The 16,269-nt window shown below is 53.1% G+C and overlaps 1 protein-coding gene across 1 annotated transcript; it reads left to right on the top strand.

Annotated features, from left to right (window-relative positions):
• Nucleotides 1–7,141: 7,141 nt before the first annotated feature.
• On the top strand, nucleotides 7,142–15,698 carry CA4 (carbonic anhydrase 4). The gene is made up of 8 exons (XM_007947926.1): nucleotides 7,142–7,199; nucleotides 11,727–11,780; nucleotides 12,724–12,879; nucleotides 13,521–13,666; nucleotides 13,755–13,853; nucleotides 14,143–14,206; nucleotides 14,378–14,544; nucleotides 15,513–15,698. The coding sequence occupies exons 1-8, from the start codon at nucleotides 7,142–7,144 to the stop codon at nucleotides 15,696–15,698; spliced, it is 930 nt and encodes a 309-aa protein (XP_007946117.1).
• Nucleotides 15,699–16,269: the final 571 nt, after the last annotated feature.

Genomic DNA, 16,269 nt, shown 5'->3' with positions numbered 1-16,269 from the left:
CCTCGGAAACCCAAGGAGGGGTCGCTATGAGTCGGGGCCAACTCGACGGCAAACAACAACAACAACAAAGTAAGCTGGTTTCCCATCAATATGGAAATGACTAAGTAATGATGATCCAGCCCAGAGAATATTGTGGAGCCACAAAATGACAGTTGTGAAGACTATGCAGTAACACGGACTCATGATAACACTGAAACGTGAAGGTTAAAAAGCAGAGCACTAAGTTGTTCACTGGAAGGAAGGTTGGGCTAGAAACCCAAGAAGGGGCCTCTATGAGTCGGGGCGACTTGACAGCACACAACAACAACAAGTTGTTCATTATGTCAGTAGTGTCTTTGTATATTGATAATGACTAGAAGGGAACACAATAATTAAACAGATGGATTAAGGTGGGGTGGGTGATTGTGTTATTTTTATAAACTTTTATAAAATATGACAAGTTATGAAATGGTTGCCTGTGGGAGATAACATTATTTTCAGGCTAATTTTTTCCCCTACTTTTGAAATTTTCAATGAGCAGGTATTATGTGGGAGCTCTAGTGGAATAGTGCCTAAGGCATTTGACTGCTAACCAGAAGGCTGGTGGTTCAAACCCACCAGCCACTCCTCAGAAAGGATTGGGCAATTTACTTGCATAGTGATAACTCCTCAGAAACCCAAGGAGGGACCACTATGAGTTGGATCTGACTCCACAGCAGTGAGTTTGTAGTTTTTTTTGTTTTTTTTTTTAAAGATATTATGTGGATAATCGGGGAAGAAGTTAAGTTCAGCAAAGCACACACCTGAGATTTCTCCCTCAATGTTGCCACAATGTTAACTGAGGAGGGGAACGTTTGCTTCTTTCCAACTGCCCACTGGATTTCTACCTCCTCATCCTCTTTAGAAGGAGTTCTGGTGGTGTAGTGGATAAGGCATTTGGCTACTAACCAGAAGGTCAGTGGTTCAAACCCCTCAGCTGTTCCATGGAAGGAAGAGGGGGCGATCTACTTCCATAAAGGTTTGCAGCCTTGGAAACCCAGTGGGGGTCACTATGAGTTGGAATTGACTCAATGGCAGTGAGTTTGATTTTCTTTTATCCTCTTTAGAGGTCTCTCTACCACAAAACTAGAACGTAAATGAATATACTTGGAGAAGCACAGAAGCTCTGGTCTCAGCCTACTGCTGGTGTAAGCCTGGGTTCCTAGAGCTGAGACACTGGGAGGGGAGGAGATGGGGGAAGTTGACCTGAACTTTCTGAACAGAGCATACATCATCTGCATCACCAGATTGTTCCACGCTTCTGTTGTTTTAAAATGTTCAGGGCAGAAGGTTCACCGCCCCCTCTACCAAGGAGGTGCTCATCCTGCCTCAGTGACGGTCTCCAGCTCTCTCTTTCCTCCTCTACTCTGCCAGGATTCTCTTCACCGTCCAGGGAAATAGGGTAGGCGTGAAGAGGCCGAAGAGGCGGGAAGAGGGACTGCAGCCTCCAAGGGCACTGGCAGGAAGGGGGCTTTATTGTCTTTCATGTGGCAGAGATCCAGGTTGGGAGTGGTGGAGCCCAGGCTATTGATTAAACCTTGTTCTGCACGTGGGTTCCATCTCAACATACACTTAGGGGCAGGAGAGCCTGGGTCTCTGCAAATCTTTCCCTGAATCATCTGCTAATCAGAGCAGATTCTGAGGGTGCAGAAGGCAAGGACAGATGGAGGCTAGGACTCCTAGTGTGAGGAGATGTGTGTGTGTGTGTGTGTGCGTGAAGGGATGAGAAGGCATGGGAAGAGCACTGTGAGAGGGACAGAAGTCCAGAGTCTGAATCCCAGCTCTGCTTTCTTCGTGCTGGACAACTTGGGTGAGTCACTGCCCTTTCTGGACTTCAGCTTCCCCGTCTGTAACTCAAAGTAGTGGAGCTACAGGGTCTTTGTTCCCTTATTGGGTTGATTGAGGGAGCTCTGGTGGTATAGTGGTTAAGGCACTCAGCTGCTACCTAAAGATGAATTCAAACCCACCAGCTGCTCCACAGAAGAAAGGTGAGGCAGTCTGCTTCTAGGAACACAACGGGGGTCACTATGAGTCAGAATTGACTCGATGGCAGTGAGAGGATCAACTGGTCTTCTTTGAGGATGTGTCTTTGCATGTAAAATCAGGATCCTGGTAGTTGCTTCTTCCTCCCCAAGGAAATATCAGTTCATCCTTCTAATTGCAAAAAAAAAATGAGCCCACTCTCAGTAGTGACTGGAATCTTAAAAGCTTGTAAGCAGCCATCTAGATGCAACAATGGGTCTCTCCTTGTCCAGAGAGAAGAATGAAGAAAACCAGACACATGGAAACAATTAGTCCAAGGGACAGGTGAACCATGCAATCTTCAGTCTATATGACCATGAGATCAGAAGAACTAGATGGTGCCTGGCTACTACTGTCAACCACTCAGAGGGAGATCTGTGTAGGAAATCCTGGATAGAGTGGAAGAACAAAACTCAATATATATACATACATACATACATACATATATATAAAACGGTAGGAGCTCTGGTAGCATAGTGCCTAAGGCACTTGACTGCTAACCAGAAGGCTGGTGGTTCAAACCCATCGGCCACTCCTCGGAAAGAAGGTTGGGCAATCTACTTTCGTTGAGATACCGCCTTGGAAACCCAAGGAGGGGTCGCTATGAGTCGAGTCTGACTCAATGGCACATGACAACAACAACAACAACAACAAAACACACACACACACACACACATATACACATGACCAGGATTTGCTGGTCTGATAGAGCCTGGTGAAAGCCCTGAGACTATGGCCCCTAGCTGCCTTCAGGTCTGGAACTGAACTCACTCCTGTGGCTTGCAGCCAAATAAAAACCCACATATGAGGTGAACATTTACATCCGGTAGATACACACCTTGGAGCCGTCAATCATGGGAGAATCGAAGGCAGTGTATGCACAGGGAGACTGCAAGGTAGGGGGTCAGGAGTACATGGGAAGGAAGGACACAGGGAAGAGATAACTATGGGGAAGAAGTGGGAAGAGAGCTATTATATTGTGGGAAATTGCAGTCAATGTCATGAGACAAAATGTGTATGAACAGCTGTGGGGAAATGAATTTGCTCTGTAAACTTTTACCCAAATCACAATAAAAATTAAAAAAAATAAGAGAGAGAGAGAGAGAGAGAGAGTCTCTCATCTCTCTGTACTCCTGCCTTTCAACTTAATGTTCCTATATTCTCACCTCTGGCCTTTTCTCATTGTTTCCTCTGCTTGGATGTCCCTTCTTCTTTAATTAACATCTGTTTGTTTTTTCAGACTCACCTCAAACCTCCTCTCCTCCAGGAAGCCTTTCCCCATGTACCCCCAGTGGCTGAGTTAGGTGCCACTCCTCTGGGCACCTAGTCCTTAACAGCTAATAATCATAACTGAGGTTTACAGACCACTTACAAGTGCTTGGCCCTCTATCAGGCTCCAGATCAGCTCATCTAGTTGAAACCTGACCGTGTGAATGAGAGACTGTCTTTATCCTTATTTTCCTTATAAGGACACTGAAGCTGGGGGAGGTGAAGGGACTTGTCCCAGTGTTGGGGCTAGGATGCGACCCAGGGGAGTATTGCTCCAATCTTCCACCTGGTGCTTTATCTGCTGTGCCACCTTCTGAACATTCGATATGGCCATTTTCTGCTTTGTTGTTGTTGTTGTTGTTATGTGCCGTCGAGTTGGCCCTGACTCATAGCGACCCCTCCTTGGGTTTCCGAGGCAGTATCACTACGCCGTCTGGTTAGCAGGCAAGTGTCTTAGCCACTATGCTACCAGAGCTCCTTCCCTGGAACTGTGAGCACCAGGGGTGTAGTCTCTCACTTCCTTGTTCCTATGTTGTTAGCTGCCATCAAGCTGGCCTCTAACTCATGGTGACCTCATGTACAATGGAATGAAACACTGCTCATTCTTGCAACATCCCCAAGATTGGCTGCAGACTGGATCATTGTGATCCATAGGCTTATACCCTCTACCCCATGTCTGTCATGGTCCCCAGAGGGAATCCAGATCTCATGTTTTGGGTTCCCTTGGGTACCCCTGGGCTCCTGGGGCTGAGACACTGGGAGGGGAGGAGATTGTCCCTTATCTCAGGAGGGGTGCCCTTCCCTACCTTCCCTACCCCTCGTCAGGCCTTGGGGGTCACTGATGCTGCATCCACATCTGCCTACAGTCAGGTTTAATCTCTGCTTAGAGATCATGCTCACAAGCGCTAATGGGCCAGCCCTCTTCAGACTTTAGCTCACTGAATCCTTACAGCAACCTATGAAGGAGATAGGGGTATGAAACCCATTTTACAGATGAGAGAAACCAGGGCTTGGCTAATATCACAAAGCAAGTGGGTGGTGTCAAAAGTGTCCCCAGGATTGTCTGACTTCAAAACCGTTTAGCTTCACCACTGCCCCCCTTCTGTTCCGGACAGGGTGGAGTGCAAATCCCCGGAGGACAGGACTGTGACTCATCTCCTCATCCGCTGTGGGCCAGCAGTTGCGCCCAAACACCAAACACCATGAGGCTGTTGTGAAAGTTTGGGCTGGGCAGGCCTTGGATCGAAGCAGGTTCCCAATAACTGTTTATTGAGCTGAGGTCAACAGGGCAGGGATAAGCCTCCCCTATTTTATAGCTGAGGAAGTTGCAATCAGAGAGGAGTGGAAAAGTTGCTCAAGGTCATCCTGAGTCAGAGGAAGAGCTGAGACTTGAACTCAATACCCTTGGAAACCCTGTGCCAAGAAAGAGGAAGGAGGCTGCTGGGCCTGGCTTTACCACTCAGGTCTCCTGGGCTGGCAGCTTTATGGCCCTGTAAGTCATTGGGACATGTCAGTGCCCTAATGACCTCTGGGGAAGCTGGGCTTGAAGTGGCCTAGCAGTGGTAGGTGACAGGTTTATGGTAGATCAGGAGTGGGACCAAGATTGAAAGATAAGGCTGGGAGTTAAAACCGGGAGTGGGGGCCCCACCTTGTGCAACCCTGGGATCAGCAATGGCAGATAGAATAGGAGCCCCTCCCTGACTGCCCTCACACAAATTCCCCACCTCTGTGGTGCCCATGATGAAGAAAGTGTCCTTTAGTGGACCCCTAAACCCCTTACCCTGTGCCTCAGAGGAGGCACCTGACTGTGGCCTGGTTTTCCCATATTGCTGGCTCCCACAACCCACTGGGGTGGATGGGGGGGCGATGATGGGAAAGACAAAGAGTCACCTAGGGGACCGCTCCTCCTCCTTCTCTCCCAGCCCCTGAAGGGGCTCCAATGCAATGGACATTGAAGCAGGTCCAAAGAGTTCACTGATCAATACCCTCCTTGAGCCCACCAAAGGTTTCCAAGCCTCTCCTCCACCTGTCTAGGGGCTGGTCAGGGGTCCCAGGGACCCTTTGGAGTAGTCGCCATCCCAGGAACTGGCTTCCTTCCTGCCCTATCCCCCAGCCCTGAAATATCATTTTTATAGCGCCGTGAACACAGATCCACTCTCCAGAAATGGCCCTTGATTGTGGTAGTCTCAGGCTGATGATTACATTTGAGAGCAGTGTAGACCACAGGGCACTAAGCCTGATATGGCCCTCCCTCCCCTCCCAGTCTCTTTGTGGATCAAAGTAGCTCTCAGAGGCTGTGTGATCCTGGGCCAGGGGAAGACTTCAACGAGGCTCTAACCAAGGAGGAAGCCCCTTTGCCTAGATTGTTCTGGGGAGCCAATCCCCTTCAGAGGTCCCTAGCGCAGGTTCAAAGGCTGGTGGGGACTGAGAGGTTGGCAGCGGATGGGGAAGTAGCTAGACCAGAAAACTAGGGCTTCCTGTTGATGGAAGGGGTCCAACCCTCTCCGTCATCCCAGTTTGAGCTTCTCAAACTTCTCAGACTCCCATGGAAGCCCCCACTCCACTGGACACAAGGCACCTGCAGCTGCCAAGTCACCTAGGGCACTGTGGCAGGGGAACCACAGCCAGGAGAGGGGGCACCCCTCCTGAGACAAGGGACAGCTCCTCCCCACTTTGACTCCTAGCCCCATTTCCCTCAATGCTGGGACATCCATCAGGGAAACTCTTCTTTCATTAGATCTCCATGGAGATCCTGGCAGATGGAGAGAACTAGGGGTCCATTCAGATGCTGGCCTCTTCTCTTCCGATCTCTTCTCCAAGCACTGGGGGCTCTCAACAGGACGCAGCCTTTCCCTGGGTCCCCTCAAAGCCCATTTCTCAACTCTGTCCCTCCAGTCCCCCACTACCACCTCTACCCACCCACAAACACACATTCAACAATTTACAGACCGCTCTTCTCTGGTGGCTAGTGGATAAAGCATTTGGCTGCTAACCAGGTCAACGGTTCATAACCCACCAGCTGCTCAGCGGAAGGAAGATGGGGCGATCTACTTCCGTGAAAATTTACAGCCCCCAGTGGGGGTCACTATGAGTCAGAATCAACGTGAGGGCAGTGAGTTTGGTTTTGGAGTTTTGCTCTGTGTTGGAAGAAGAGTCTATGGTGCGCTTAGAAATTAACTTTGGAGCAGCCTGGGGGGTAAATAGAAAAAAGGGCTAAGACCTAGAGAATCAGTGATCACTGCCTGAGATATATAGTGAGGAGCCCTCCTTCTGGGACCACCGATTCAACAAACCCCTTCGCGCATCGCTCGACTCCTTCTTCACTGCAAGGCTAGAACCATCGCCCGCCCCTCAACTCGCGCCAATTCCGAGGTCCCAGCCAACTGCTCCGGTACCAGGCAGACGGAGGCGTCCCGGCCGCCTGCCAGGAGGAAGGGGAGAGAGAGCTGTGCGGTGGTCAGCGCCAAGACGGTCGAGGCCGAAATCCAGGGATCCCACCTCCTGTGTGGGTTAGGGACTTTGTGATGTCGCTAACCGGTTCTCAAACCAGGGATCAAGGCAGGGGAGGGTGCAATTTCTGAGCCGAGTGCATTGAAAAGGTTTCGTGCACCGGGCCAAGAGGTGACCAGAAGAGAATTTCAGATCAGGGACAGGACAAGGGGAGGGCAGAGGAGGCGCCTCTAGTGGGAGGAGCTGCCACCCGCGTCGCGTTGTCGGGGCTCCCTCTCGTCGCGGCTCGGCTATAAAATCCCGGCCGACATGATCGCGGTACCCCCAGCGGTTTCCTCCGTGTGCTGTCCCCGGCTTGGCAGCGTCTTTGCCTCCCCGCAGGATGCGGCTGCTGTTGGCGCTCCTGGCCCTCGCCGCGGCCCAGCCCTTGGCCCGCGCAGGTGAGCGCCCGGTCGGGTCTGGGGCCCCTGGCGCCCCTCTGCGTCCCCTCCCAGAGTCACCTGCCGAGACAGCGCCGGTGTGAGGCCAGAATGCGCAGCTGCGCGTCGGTGCACAGGCTGCGTGGGCATGGGGTAGGGGTGCGTCCGGGATCGGGCGCGAGCTCGTGTGCACACACGCGTGTCCCTGGTGGGGGCTTGGGGAGTGTGGGCATGTGTGTGCGCGGCGGCGGCGTCCGCGCGTGGCGCAGCATCCCCTTCGGGAGGCAAGTGTGTGAATCTCTGATAAGGATGCTCTGATCCGCCTCGACGCACGCCTCCGTTTGTCGCCTTGGTCCTCCAGTACTCTGTCGGTGGGTCGCAGTTCGTCTCGCCCAGGCTCAGTGTCGGGAAACTCCCCCTGGCCCAGAGCAAGGTCCGTTAATTGAGTGCAGCAGGGTCTTGGCATCTCCGCTTCCCGCAGGGGTTCCTTGTCCTAGGGTCTGCAAGCTACCCTCCTCAAGCCCCCAGCGCTGTACGGGGGAGCCTGAAGGGGGATACCCCAAGACCTGAGGTCCTGGGCAAGCCGGTCTTTCCGGCTGGAGTAATTTTCGTTTAAAGATTAATAGTGAGGCTGAGCTCTTAATTATTCGGTTAGGTGGGAGGTGGCCGGAGAGGCGTGTTAATATTTGATAAGCAGCTGAAGGCGCTGCGTGTGGCTGGACACGGAACCTGAAGAGGTATCTTTACTCTACCCCACGGGAGACCAGCTCCTTCGCAGGAAGCTCCACCGATCCCTTCCGCAGGTCCCCAGCCCGCTGTCTCTTGAAAGGGTCAGGGTCCCCAGGTTCTTGGGCCTACCCAGGCCGAGCCTCCTCTCCACCTTAGGTCCTTGGATTGAGAGAGTGAGGGATGAAGGTGTGTGCCCCTTTGCAGAGAACTTTAGCTGGCTGGAGGAGGTGGGGGTGGTGAGCAGGTGGAGGGGGGCATGAGGGACATCTGGCAGCAACTCTGGGGACCCTTCCCAGGGGAGGAGGAAAGAGAAAAGGCAAGAAGTGAAGAATTCTGTTTGTAGGGTTGGATGTTTGAAACCTGGTCATCAGCCAGGCTTAGTAGAAAGAGAAATGATTTGCAATTCAGAAGGCTGCTTTGTAGTTGTGTGGCCCCGACTAAATCACTTAACCTCAATTTCCTCATTTATAAAACAAGGAGGATGATTCTGATTTCAGGGGTTGTTTTGGGGATTTAAATAAGATCATGGGTGTAAGTGCTTAGTGTGTACTTGCCTGGCACACAGCAAGGTGTATGCCATAACCGTATGGCTCAACCAGTAGCCTGGGGTGAGGGGCTCAGAAAATCTCTCAGCTGACCCCTCACTCATGCTGTGTTATTCCCCATTTAGCACCTGGGGTTTCTGACTTGGGAAGTTGAACTGGAGAGAGGCCAGGCTGGTCACAGAAGTCCCTAGAGCATCTGCTCCCATGGAGAGAAAGGGGGCAGGGAGGGGCAGCCCCCTTTAGAGCTCCAGACCCCCCCACTCACCCCCGGGGCCAGGAGCTGCTGAGACTTTGCCCAGGGCACTCTTAGGTTTTGCTGAGCTGGTTTTCAAGATTCCCTCCTTCTCCCTGGAGTGGAAGGAGGGGGGTGAGCAAGGTCCACAAAAGACAGTTTCTTCAGTCATCTCTGAAGAAGGGGCTAGGGTGGCAGGTAAACCAAGGATGAAGGAGAGTGCCTGGATGACTGGCAGTGGTTTTTAGGTCTAACCCCATCTCAGGCCAGAGCAGATACTAGGTAAGACCTTGGCTTGAAGTCAAGACCTATGGGTAATGGCTTCTTCCCAGGTCTTCTTGGAGGTCAGTCCTGGGCCAGTGGACTGATAATTTCTGCAAGGGTGGCCCTCCTCTGAGCAAGTACAGGAACTTGAGTTGCTTGGTGCCCCTGCCATTTCTTGTCTGAGGACTAGCCCCCCACCCTTACCCTATGAACACAGACCTGGCCCCTGGCCTCGGCCTCATCAACATTGTATTCTCCTGGCTTCTGCCTCCTGAAGAGGGTAGTTACAAGAGTGTTCACCCAAGTGGGTCAAACGTCTCTGTGATTAAGACAATGGAGCAGAGGTCACTACTACAAAACCAGGAGCGACAATCAGAGCCAGAGCCAGGGAAGAACAAGAAAAGCAGAGTCTGGGCCACATGGACTCACAGGAGGCTGACAAGGAATCCACCCTTCAAAGCTGCCTCCTGAAGACTCAATCTCCCTGGAATAGTTTCCCCTCAGGCCTCCAGTCCTGAGCAGGAGCCAGCTGGAGCAGGGAGGTCCCTGTGACCTTCAAGGCCTCAGAGGGATGGGGACACCGGAGGATTATAACAAAGAACATCTTTGGGGGCAAATGACCTCTCCCCCATCATATCCTTGACCATTTCTCCTGGGAGTTGTGAGGGGCAGGGGTTATCTGTGGCTTCTCTGGTTGAGGAGGAATGGGCAGCTCAGAGAAGTTAATTGATTCTTCCTGGGAGATTAAGCAAGAGGCAGAGCCAGGGCCAAAAGCCAGGCGAAGGAACCCCAGCTTCCCAGTTTCGCCACTTTCAGGAAGGGGCCTGGACGGAAATCTACCAGTGCCCTTTGCAGAGGTAGGGGGGTCCCCCTGATGCAGCAACTTTCAGGGGCCACAGAGCCCTGGTGGGAAAGAGGGTGGACTGTTACAGGGAAGATGTTGCAGGTTTGTCCTTCTCTGAAGTAGCATATGCTGGCAGGGTAGAGGAAACATTTGATCCAGGGCTGGGAAACTTGAAAACCCAGGGTGACTCTGAGGGCCCAGAGAGACAGGGGCAGTTTCCTGTGGCTGCTCACTCTCCTGGCCTAGAGAGTCCCACCCCCACCTCTATAAGAGCCAGACCTTCCCAGGATTCTCCCTCCCCTGCCTGTCCCCACTCCAGGGACTCCAGCCAGACCCAGGCCTGAGAGAAGGTAGGAGTTGGGAGAGGGGCAGCCCTAGATAAGGGAGGGAGCAGAGAGGTGGGCTCTGCAACCTCAGCCAGGCTGAGCTGGGAGCTGTGCTTTTCTTAGGAATGTTATTCCCTGAGTTCTTTCCAACTGACTTCATTCTCTCCTTTCTCTGCCCCACCTGGGTTTTGGCCTCTGACCACTGAGGGAGGCAGTGGGGAGGAGAAGGGATGAACTGATCCATGGAACTTTACTATGTGTCAGGCTACCTTCTTCTAGAAATGCTCTATACTTTCCCTCTATACCACTGAATGCTCCTCACAGTCCTATGACATGGATATTAGTAGTCCCGTTTTACAGATGATAAAACTGAGGCTCAGAGAGAGTAAATGACTTGGCCCCAAGCCCACAGTTCCTAAGTGGCCCAGCCAGAATTCCTGGCCCTGGCTCAGATGTTTCGTCCAGCCTGCTGGTCAGTCTTCTACAGAGATAATCAGCTTCTACCAGGCTGAGGCAGAGACAGGATTAGAACCCAAGACTCTCTGGCCCCAAAGCCTAGGACTACAGGGTGGTGGGAACAGAAGGAGGATAAGGGTAAAGGTTTGACTGCCTTCCTTGCTGGGAGAGGTCAGCCAAGAATGGGTGTTAATAACACAAGGTGAGGGAGTGTTTGGGGGCGGGGCTGCCTAATCTCTGCCAGCACCTCCAATAAACTCTAGAAGGCAGTCAGGCTGAAGCTGTAGGAGGGGAGGCGGCCCCAAGTCTTTCCCCTCCCCTTTTGGCAGAGCCTCTCATCTTGGATTAAGGTAAAGGGAGGCAGGGCAGGAGGGGAGGCTGATGACCACATAGAGAGTCCAGCCAGGCCTGTGTTAGAGCTGACCAGCCTCAGAGTGCCTGTCCTTGAAGGTGGCAGCTACCTGTTCTACCTGAAGGACAGTGAGGCAAAATGACCTGGCTGCCTCTGTCATCTCGGTCTTAGTTATCTGGGGCTGCTATAACAGAAATATGACAAGTAGGTGGCTTTAACAAACAGAAATAGTTTCTCTCACAGTTTAGGAGGCCAGAAGTCTGAATTCAGGGCAGCGGCTCTGGGAGGTGGCTTTTTGTCCTCTGCTCTGGGGCAAAGTCCTTGCCTCTTCAGCTTCTATTCCTTGACTTCTTAGGGATCTTCATGTGGCATGGTGTCTTTCTTCTCCCCATCTCTTCTCTGTTTGCTTGTTTTAATCACTTTCAAAAGAGAGTGACTGAAGATACTCCCTGTACTAACCTTGCCTCATTAACATAACAAAGACCACGCATTTCCCTAAAGAATTAGAACCACAGGCATAGAAGTTAAGATTTAGAACACATATTTTGGGGGGACATAATTCAATCCATAACCACTTCATTCCCATATGCCTGCACTTTCTTCTTAAATCTCCTTCCCTTGGCCCCTGAGTCCCAGATCCCATAAAGGCTCCATCCCAACCCAAGGGAGGGTCTGACCCAATCTCTGATCCACACATACAGTGGCATGTGTGTGTTCATATGGGTTCATAGAGTCATGTGTGTGCATAGATACACCTTCACGTGGGCACAAACCTCACCCCCTTTCCTTCTCTGCCCCAGAGTCACACTGGTGCTACAAGATTCAAGCCAAGGCTTCCAACTACACCTGTTTGGGTGAGTACAGTGAGTCTCGGGGACAGGCCTTTCTGTGTGGTGGCTGGGATGGAGACCCAAGGATGACAGGAAGGATAAGGGGTAATGGTGGCCCCCGAGCTAGATTATGAGCAGTCCCTCACCCCCACATACACACTCCCACACACACTCTCGTGGTGCTCAGGGAACAGGGAATGAAGTCTCAGGAAGACTGGAGTCTTCCCTGGCACTTCCTGAAATAAATAGCAGTAGCAGCATCAAAGGGAGAAACACATTCCAGCCCAGCAGAGACACTTGGCCATTTATGATATTTCTCACAGAAAAACCTGAGTGACTCCACTTGTAGGTGGGCCTGGGAGGTTGTCTTTTGTACTTTTTATTCAAATGTGGACCATTGTCCCTGCAGTCCACTTTCCTCCTGTCTTTGCTGTGTTCGGATGACTGGACATTCCTACCCCACTCCTGCCCCCTGCTCAACCAGGTGTTGGCATTGCCCTGGTAATCTGTCACTGTCCTCCAACCTTGCCCCCTAACCTCCTTCTGAGGGCCTTTCTGGAGGGTCAGGTATGCTTAGCATCCATGTGCCCTGCCCTTGGAAGGGCTTTCTGGGGGTGTGGCATGCCACCCACAGCTTCCAAAGCCCTCTCTCACTCACCTTCAGATTTCACAGACCCCCTGGGAAGCCCATATCACTGTGATCCCCGTTTTACAGATGAGCAAACAGCCTCCAGCCAACAACCTGGTCCCATCCTGTCCCACATCATGGCCTATCCCACACACCCATTAGCTTTGCATGTGAGTCTGTGGAGGAGGAAGATCCAAAGAGGGTGAGGGCCTTCCAGCCATCCCTAGACCTTGCCTACATGTGAGCTGTGTTCTTGGGCCTGACCTCAGTGGGGTGGAGGAGGCCACACCTTGGTGCTAGGAGCCCCAGACTCTGAGCACCGCCTCCCTCCCTGCTCAGAGCCGGACAGCTGGGGTGAACACTGCCAGAAGGACCGTCAGTCCCCCATCAACATTGTCACCTACAAGGCACAGTTGGACCACAACCTGGGGCCCTTCATCTTCTCTGGCTATGATAAGAAGCATAAGTGGAGTGTCCAAAACAACGGGCACTCAGGTGGGTCTCAGGTGACCAGGTAGGAAACCCAGGTGGGCAAACCCAGAGACCCTCTTAGTGCCCTGAGGCCTGGAAAGGGTACTACATTGTGGGGGATGGGTAGGGGGAATAGAACTTTGGGGAGGAGGGAACACTTTAGCAGTGTTTTCACCAGACCAGCCTGGGCTGGGGGGAGGGGCAGCATTCCAGGAAGAAGGAACAACATGTGCAAAGTCATGGAGGCGTGAAACAGCTTGGGGTGTTCAGGGAAATGCAGGTGGTTCCATGTGCGTGAAGGACAGAGTGTGGAGCTGGGAACCGCCAGAGCCAAGACTAGGGGTCAGCCAGGCTGTGGCCCAGGGCAGGTCTCCTGGGCTGAGGAGTTTGGACATTACCCTGAGGACACCAGGGCACCACGTAGGGGGTTGAAGCAAGGCAAGGGTCCAGGGCCCAGTGGCATGTTTGGGGTTGTGGGGAGTGTGGAGGAGACGGGCGGCAGGCAGGGAGGCCTGGGAGGCCCTGTCCTGTTCCTCCAGGCACTAGACCTGCTCCTCACTGAGTCCCTGAAGTGCAGGAGCTGGAGAGCTGGGTGGGGCTGAGATGAGGGGGGCTGGGAGAGGCTGAGGGGAGGTGGCTGTGAGGACCCCTTGCTCTGCCTCCAGTGATGGTGTTGCTGGGGGAAGAGATCACGATTGCTGGAGGAGGACTGGCTGCCCGCTACCGGGCCAAGCAGCTGCACCTGCATTGGTCCCACATGCTGGACAGGGGCTCGGAGCACAGCCTTGATGGGGACCATTTTGCCATGGAGGTGAGGCCCCTTCCCAGGGTCTGTGCCTGGCTGGACTCTGGGTAGTCTAGTCCGTCCTGAATCCTCTCTCCTCCCTGCTCCACACCAGATGCACATAGTACATGAGAAAGAGAAGGGGGCATCGAGGAACCAGAAAGAGAACCAGGACTCCCAGGATGAGATCGCTGTGCTGGCCTTTCTGGTGGAGGTGAGGCCCTCTCCCCACCCCCACCATCTGTTTCTAAGTAACAGAGTTTGAGGTTACTTCTTAGGGATCCAGAGACCTGGGACTCCAGCAAGCAGGAGGGGGCTGGGAAGACCCTGGCACCCTTTCTGTTTCTCCATGCCTTGTAGCCCCCAGGCCATGTGGGGTGTCCAGACCCTCTCAGAGCCTCAATCTTCGAAGTGCCCACCCCACCCAGTGTTTAAGAGAATGAACTGGAGGTCACCGTGGGTTCCCCCAAGCCCCTCTCAAGCCCCCTTCCCTCCTATTCCAGGCTGGATCTAAGAACCATGGCTTCCAGCCTCTGGTGGATGCACTGGCCGACATCCGCAAACCCAGTGAGTCAGGATGAGGTGGACGGGAAACCTGGGGGTGGTGAGGAACTTCTTCCCACAAAAGAAGGGGGCAAGGGTGGGTGGGTGCCCAGGGCGAGGTGCATGTGTGGGGAGTGTCACAGCTGCAGAGATCCCTCCCCCTCCCTGATGGGACCCTCCCCCCACCTCCTTCAGATATGACCACCACTTTGAAGGAGAGCATCAGCCTGCTGGACCTGCTCCCCAAGGAGGAGAAACTGAAGCACTACTTCCGCTACCTGGGCTCACTCACCACACCAGGCTGTGACGAGAATGTTGTCTGGACTGTGTTCGAGCAGCCCATTCAGCTCCAGCAAGACCAGGTACACAGGGTCCAGGAGGAGGGTGCAGCCTCTCACTTCCTGGCTCCCTAGAGATTGTCCCTCTGGATCTCCCCTAGTGGTCTCAGGGTGGGGCTGGGGAGCCCAGGGAGCTGACATCAGTGGTTCCGTTCCTGAGGAGACAGACAAGAAATATCTCAGCAGTTCTCTCCCTGTGTTGAGAATTGGAGAGGAGGGACACAGGAGGCCTGGCTGAGGGTGGTCAGAAAAGGCCTCCAACAGGAATGAGGTGGGAGTCAGCCAGGTAAGGACATGGAGCCAGTGTCTTCAGAAGAGAGGACAGCATAGGGGAGGCTAGGGCTGGCTGGCTGGGAGCAGCTGTGAGAGGGTCCGTGGAGCCATAGCAGGAAGATTATGCATCCATTCAACAAATCCTAATTGAGCCCCTGGGTGCTAGGCTCTGGGATACAGCAGTGAACCAAAAGGCCCCAAACCCCTGCCTTCCGTCTCCTTCAATTCCACGATAGTGGTTCTCAAAGTGTCATTCCTGGATTGGTGGTGTCAGCATCATCTGGGGATTTGGTAGGAATCGAAATTCTTGGGCTGTACCCCAGACCTACTGAGTCAGAAACTGGGGGGTGGGGGGTTGAGCCTAGCAAATTGGGGTCCCCGATAAGTCCCCTGTGATTTTGATACACAGATGTGCAAGTTTGAAAACCACTGTTGTAAAGTGATAATGATAATAGTGGTTGTAATGGCCAGCCTCCAGACCACGATGTGTGTCCATTCTGATAAGGGGAGCTGAGGGTCACTGAGCCCTTGGTCAATGTCAAGCACTTTACATCCCTTATTCTTTCCATCTGCACGACAACCTGGACAGGAAGGGTTCTGAGACCCACTTACTAGTGAGGCTCAGAGAGGGCAAGCGACTGGCCCGAGGTCACTTGGGATTCGGCTCCACCTGCTCCCCTGGCTGAGTGCTAAGGGGCTGAACCCTGGCCCTTCTGCAGATCCTGGCATTCTCCCAGAAGCTGTACTTTGACGATGACCAGAAAGTGAACATGACGGACAATGTCAGACCCCTGCAGCGCCGGGGGCAGCGCCCAGTATTCAAGTCACAGGCTGCTGGATTGTTGTTGCCCCTGCCCGCCCTATTGGTCCCCACACTTACCCTGATGGCTGGCCTCCTCCACTAAGGACTCACTGCTGGACACTTGACCTCTGACCGTAGTCTTTTGAAGGGTTGGGCCTCTGTTCCTTAGGCTTCCTGGAGTAGACTTTGGGGATGATTAAAATATGGATATATTTTTGGAGAAACTGTGTCAGGCCTGTTTTCAGTTCCTTGCGACTGTCTCTATCTACACTGTTAACCTTTCCACCCCTGTCCCAGGGCAGGGGCCTTTAGACCTGGTGATTTCTTCCCGACAGGATCCACCAGGCACCCCCACCCCTGCCTCGATGCATGCCCTGTCTACCGCCTACTCCCTTCTAACCTGACTGAGAGATTGGGGAGGCCCCCGAGAGGTCCAACACAGCAAAAGCCAGAGGAGTTCCAATCCAATGTCTTCATTCTGTAGTGGGGAAAACAAGGCTTAGAAAGGAGAGGCTGGATGGAGACCACTCAGTGAGACCCCGGCCCAATGCTTTCTCCTCCACACAGGGGGTGGGGGCATGTGTGGGCGCAGCCTCAGGGTGGTAAGTGACAGGGAGTTCATTTATTTGCTCAAATATTTATGGAGGTCAGGGAAGGCCTCAGGGCATCTGAGC

The sequence above is a fragment of the Orycteropus afer genome, unplaced genomic scaffold (assembly GCF_000298275.1).
Source record: "Orycteropus afer afer isolate SDZICR_OR568_19922 unplaced genomic scaffold, OryAfe1.0 scaffold00196, whole genome shotgun sequence".
NCBI lineage: Eukaryota > Metazoa > Chordata > Mammalia > Tubulidentata > Orycteropodidae > Orycteropus > Orycteropus afer.
This window is presented reverse-complemented; position numbering and strand designations above follow the sequence as displayed.

Bases quoted from the DNA above. Each gene is read 5' to 3' on its own strand.
- CA4 (XM_007947926.1), top strand. From the start codon at position 7,142: ATGCGGCTGCTGTTGGCGCTCCTGGCCCTCGCCGCGGCCCAGCCCTTG. The intron at 7,200-11,726 runs GTGAGCGCCCGG...TCTCTGCCCCAG, and splicing joins CCAGCCCTTGGCCCGCGCAG to AGTCACACTGGTGCTACAAG. The intron at 14,545-15,512 runs GTACACAGGGTC...GCCCTTCTGCAG, and splicing joins TTCAGCTCCAGCAAGACCAG to ATCCTGGCATTCTCCCAGAA.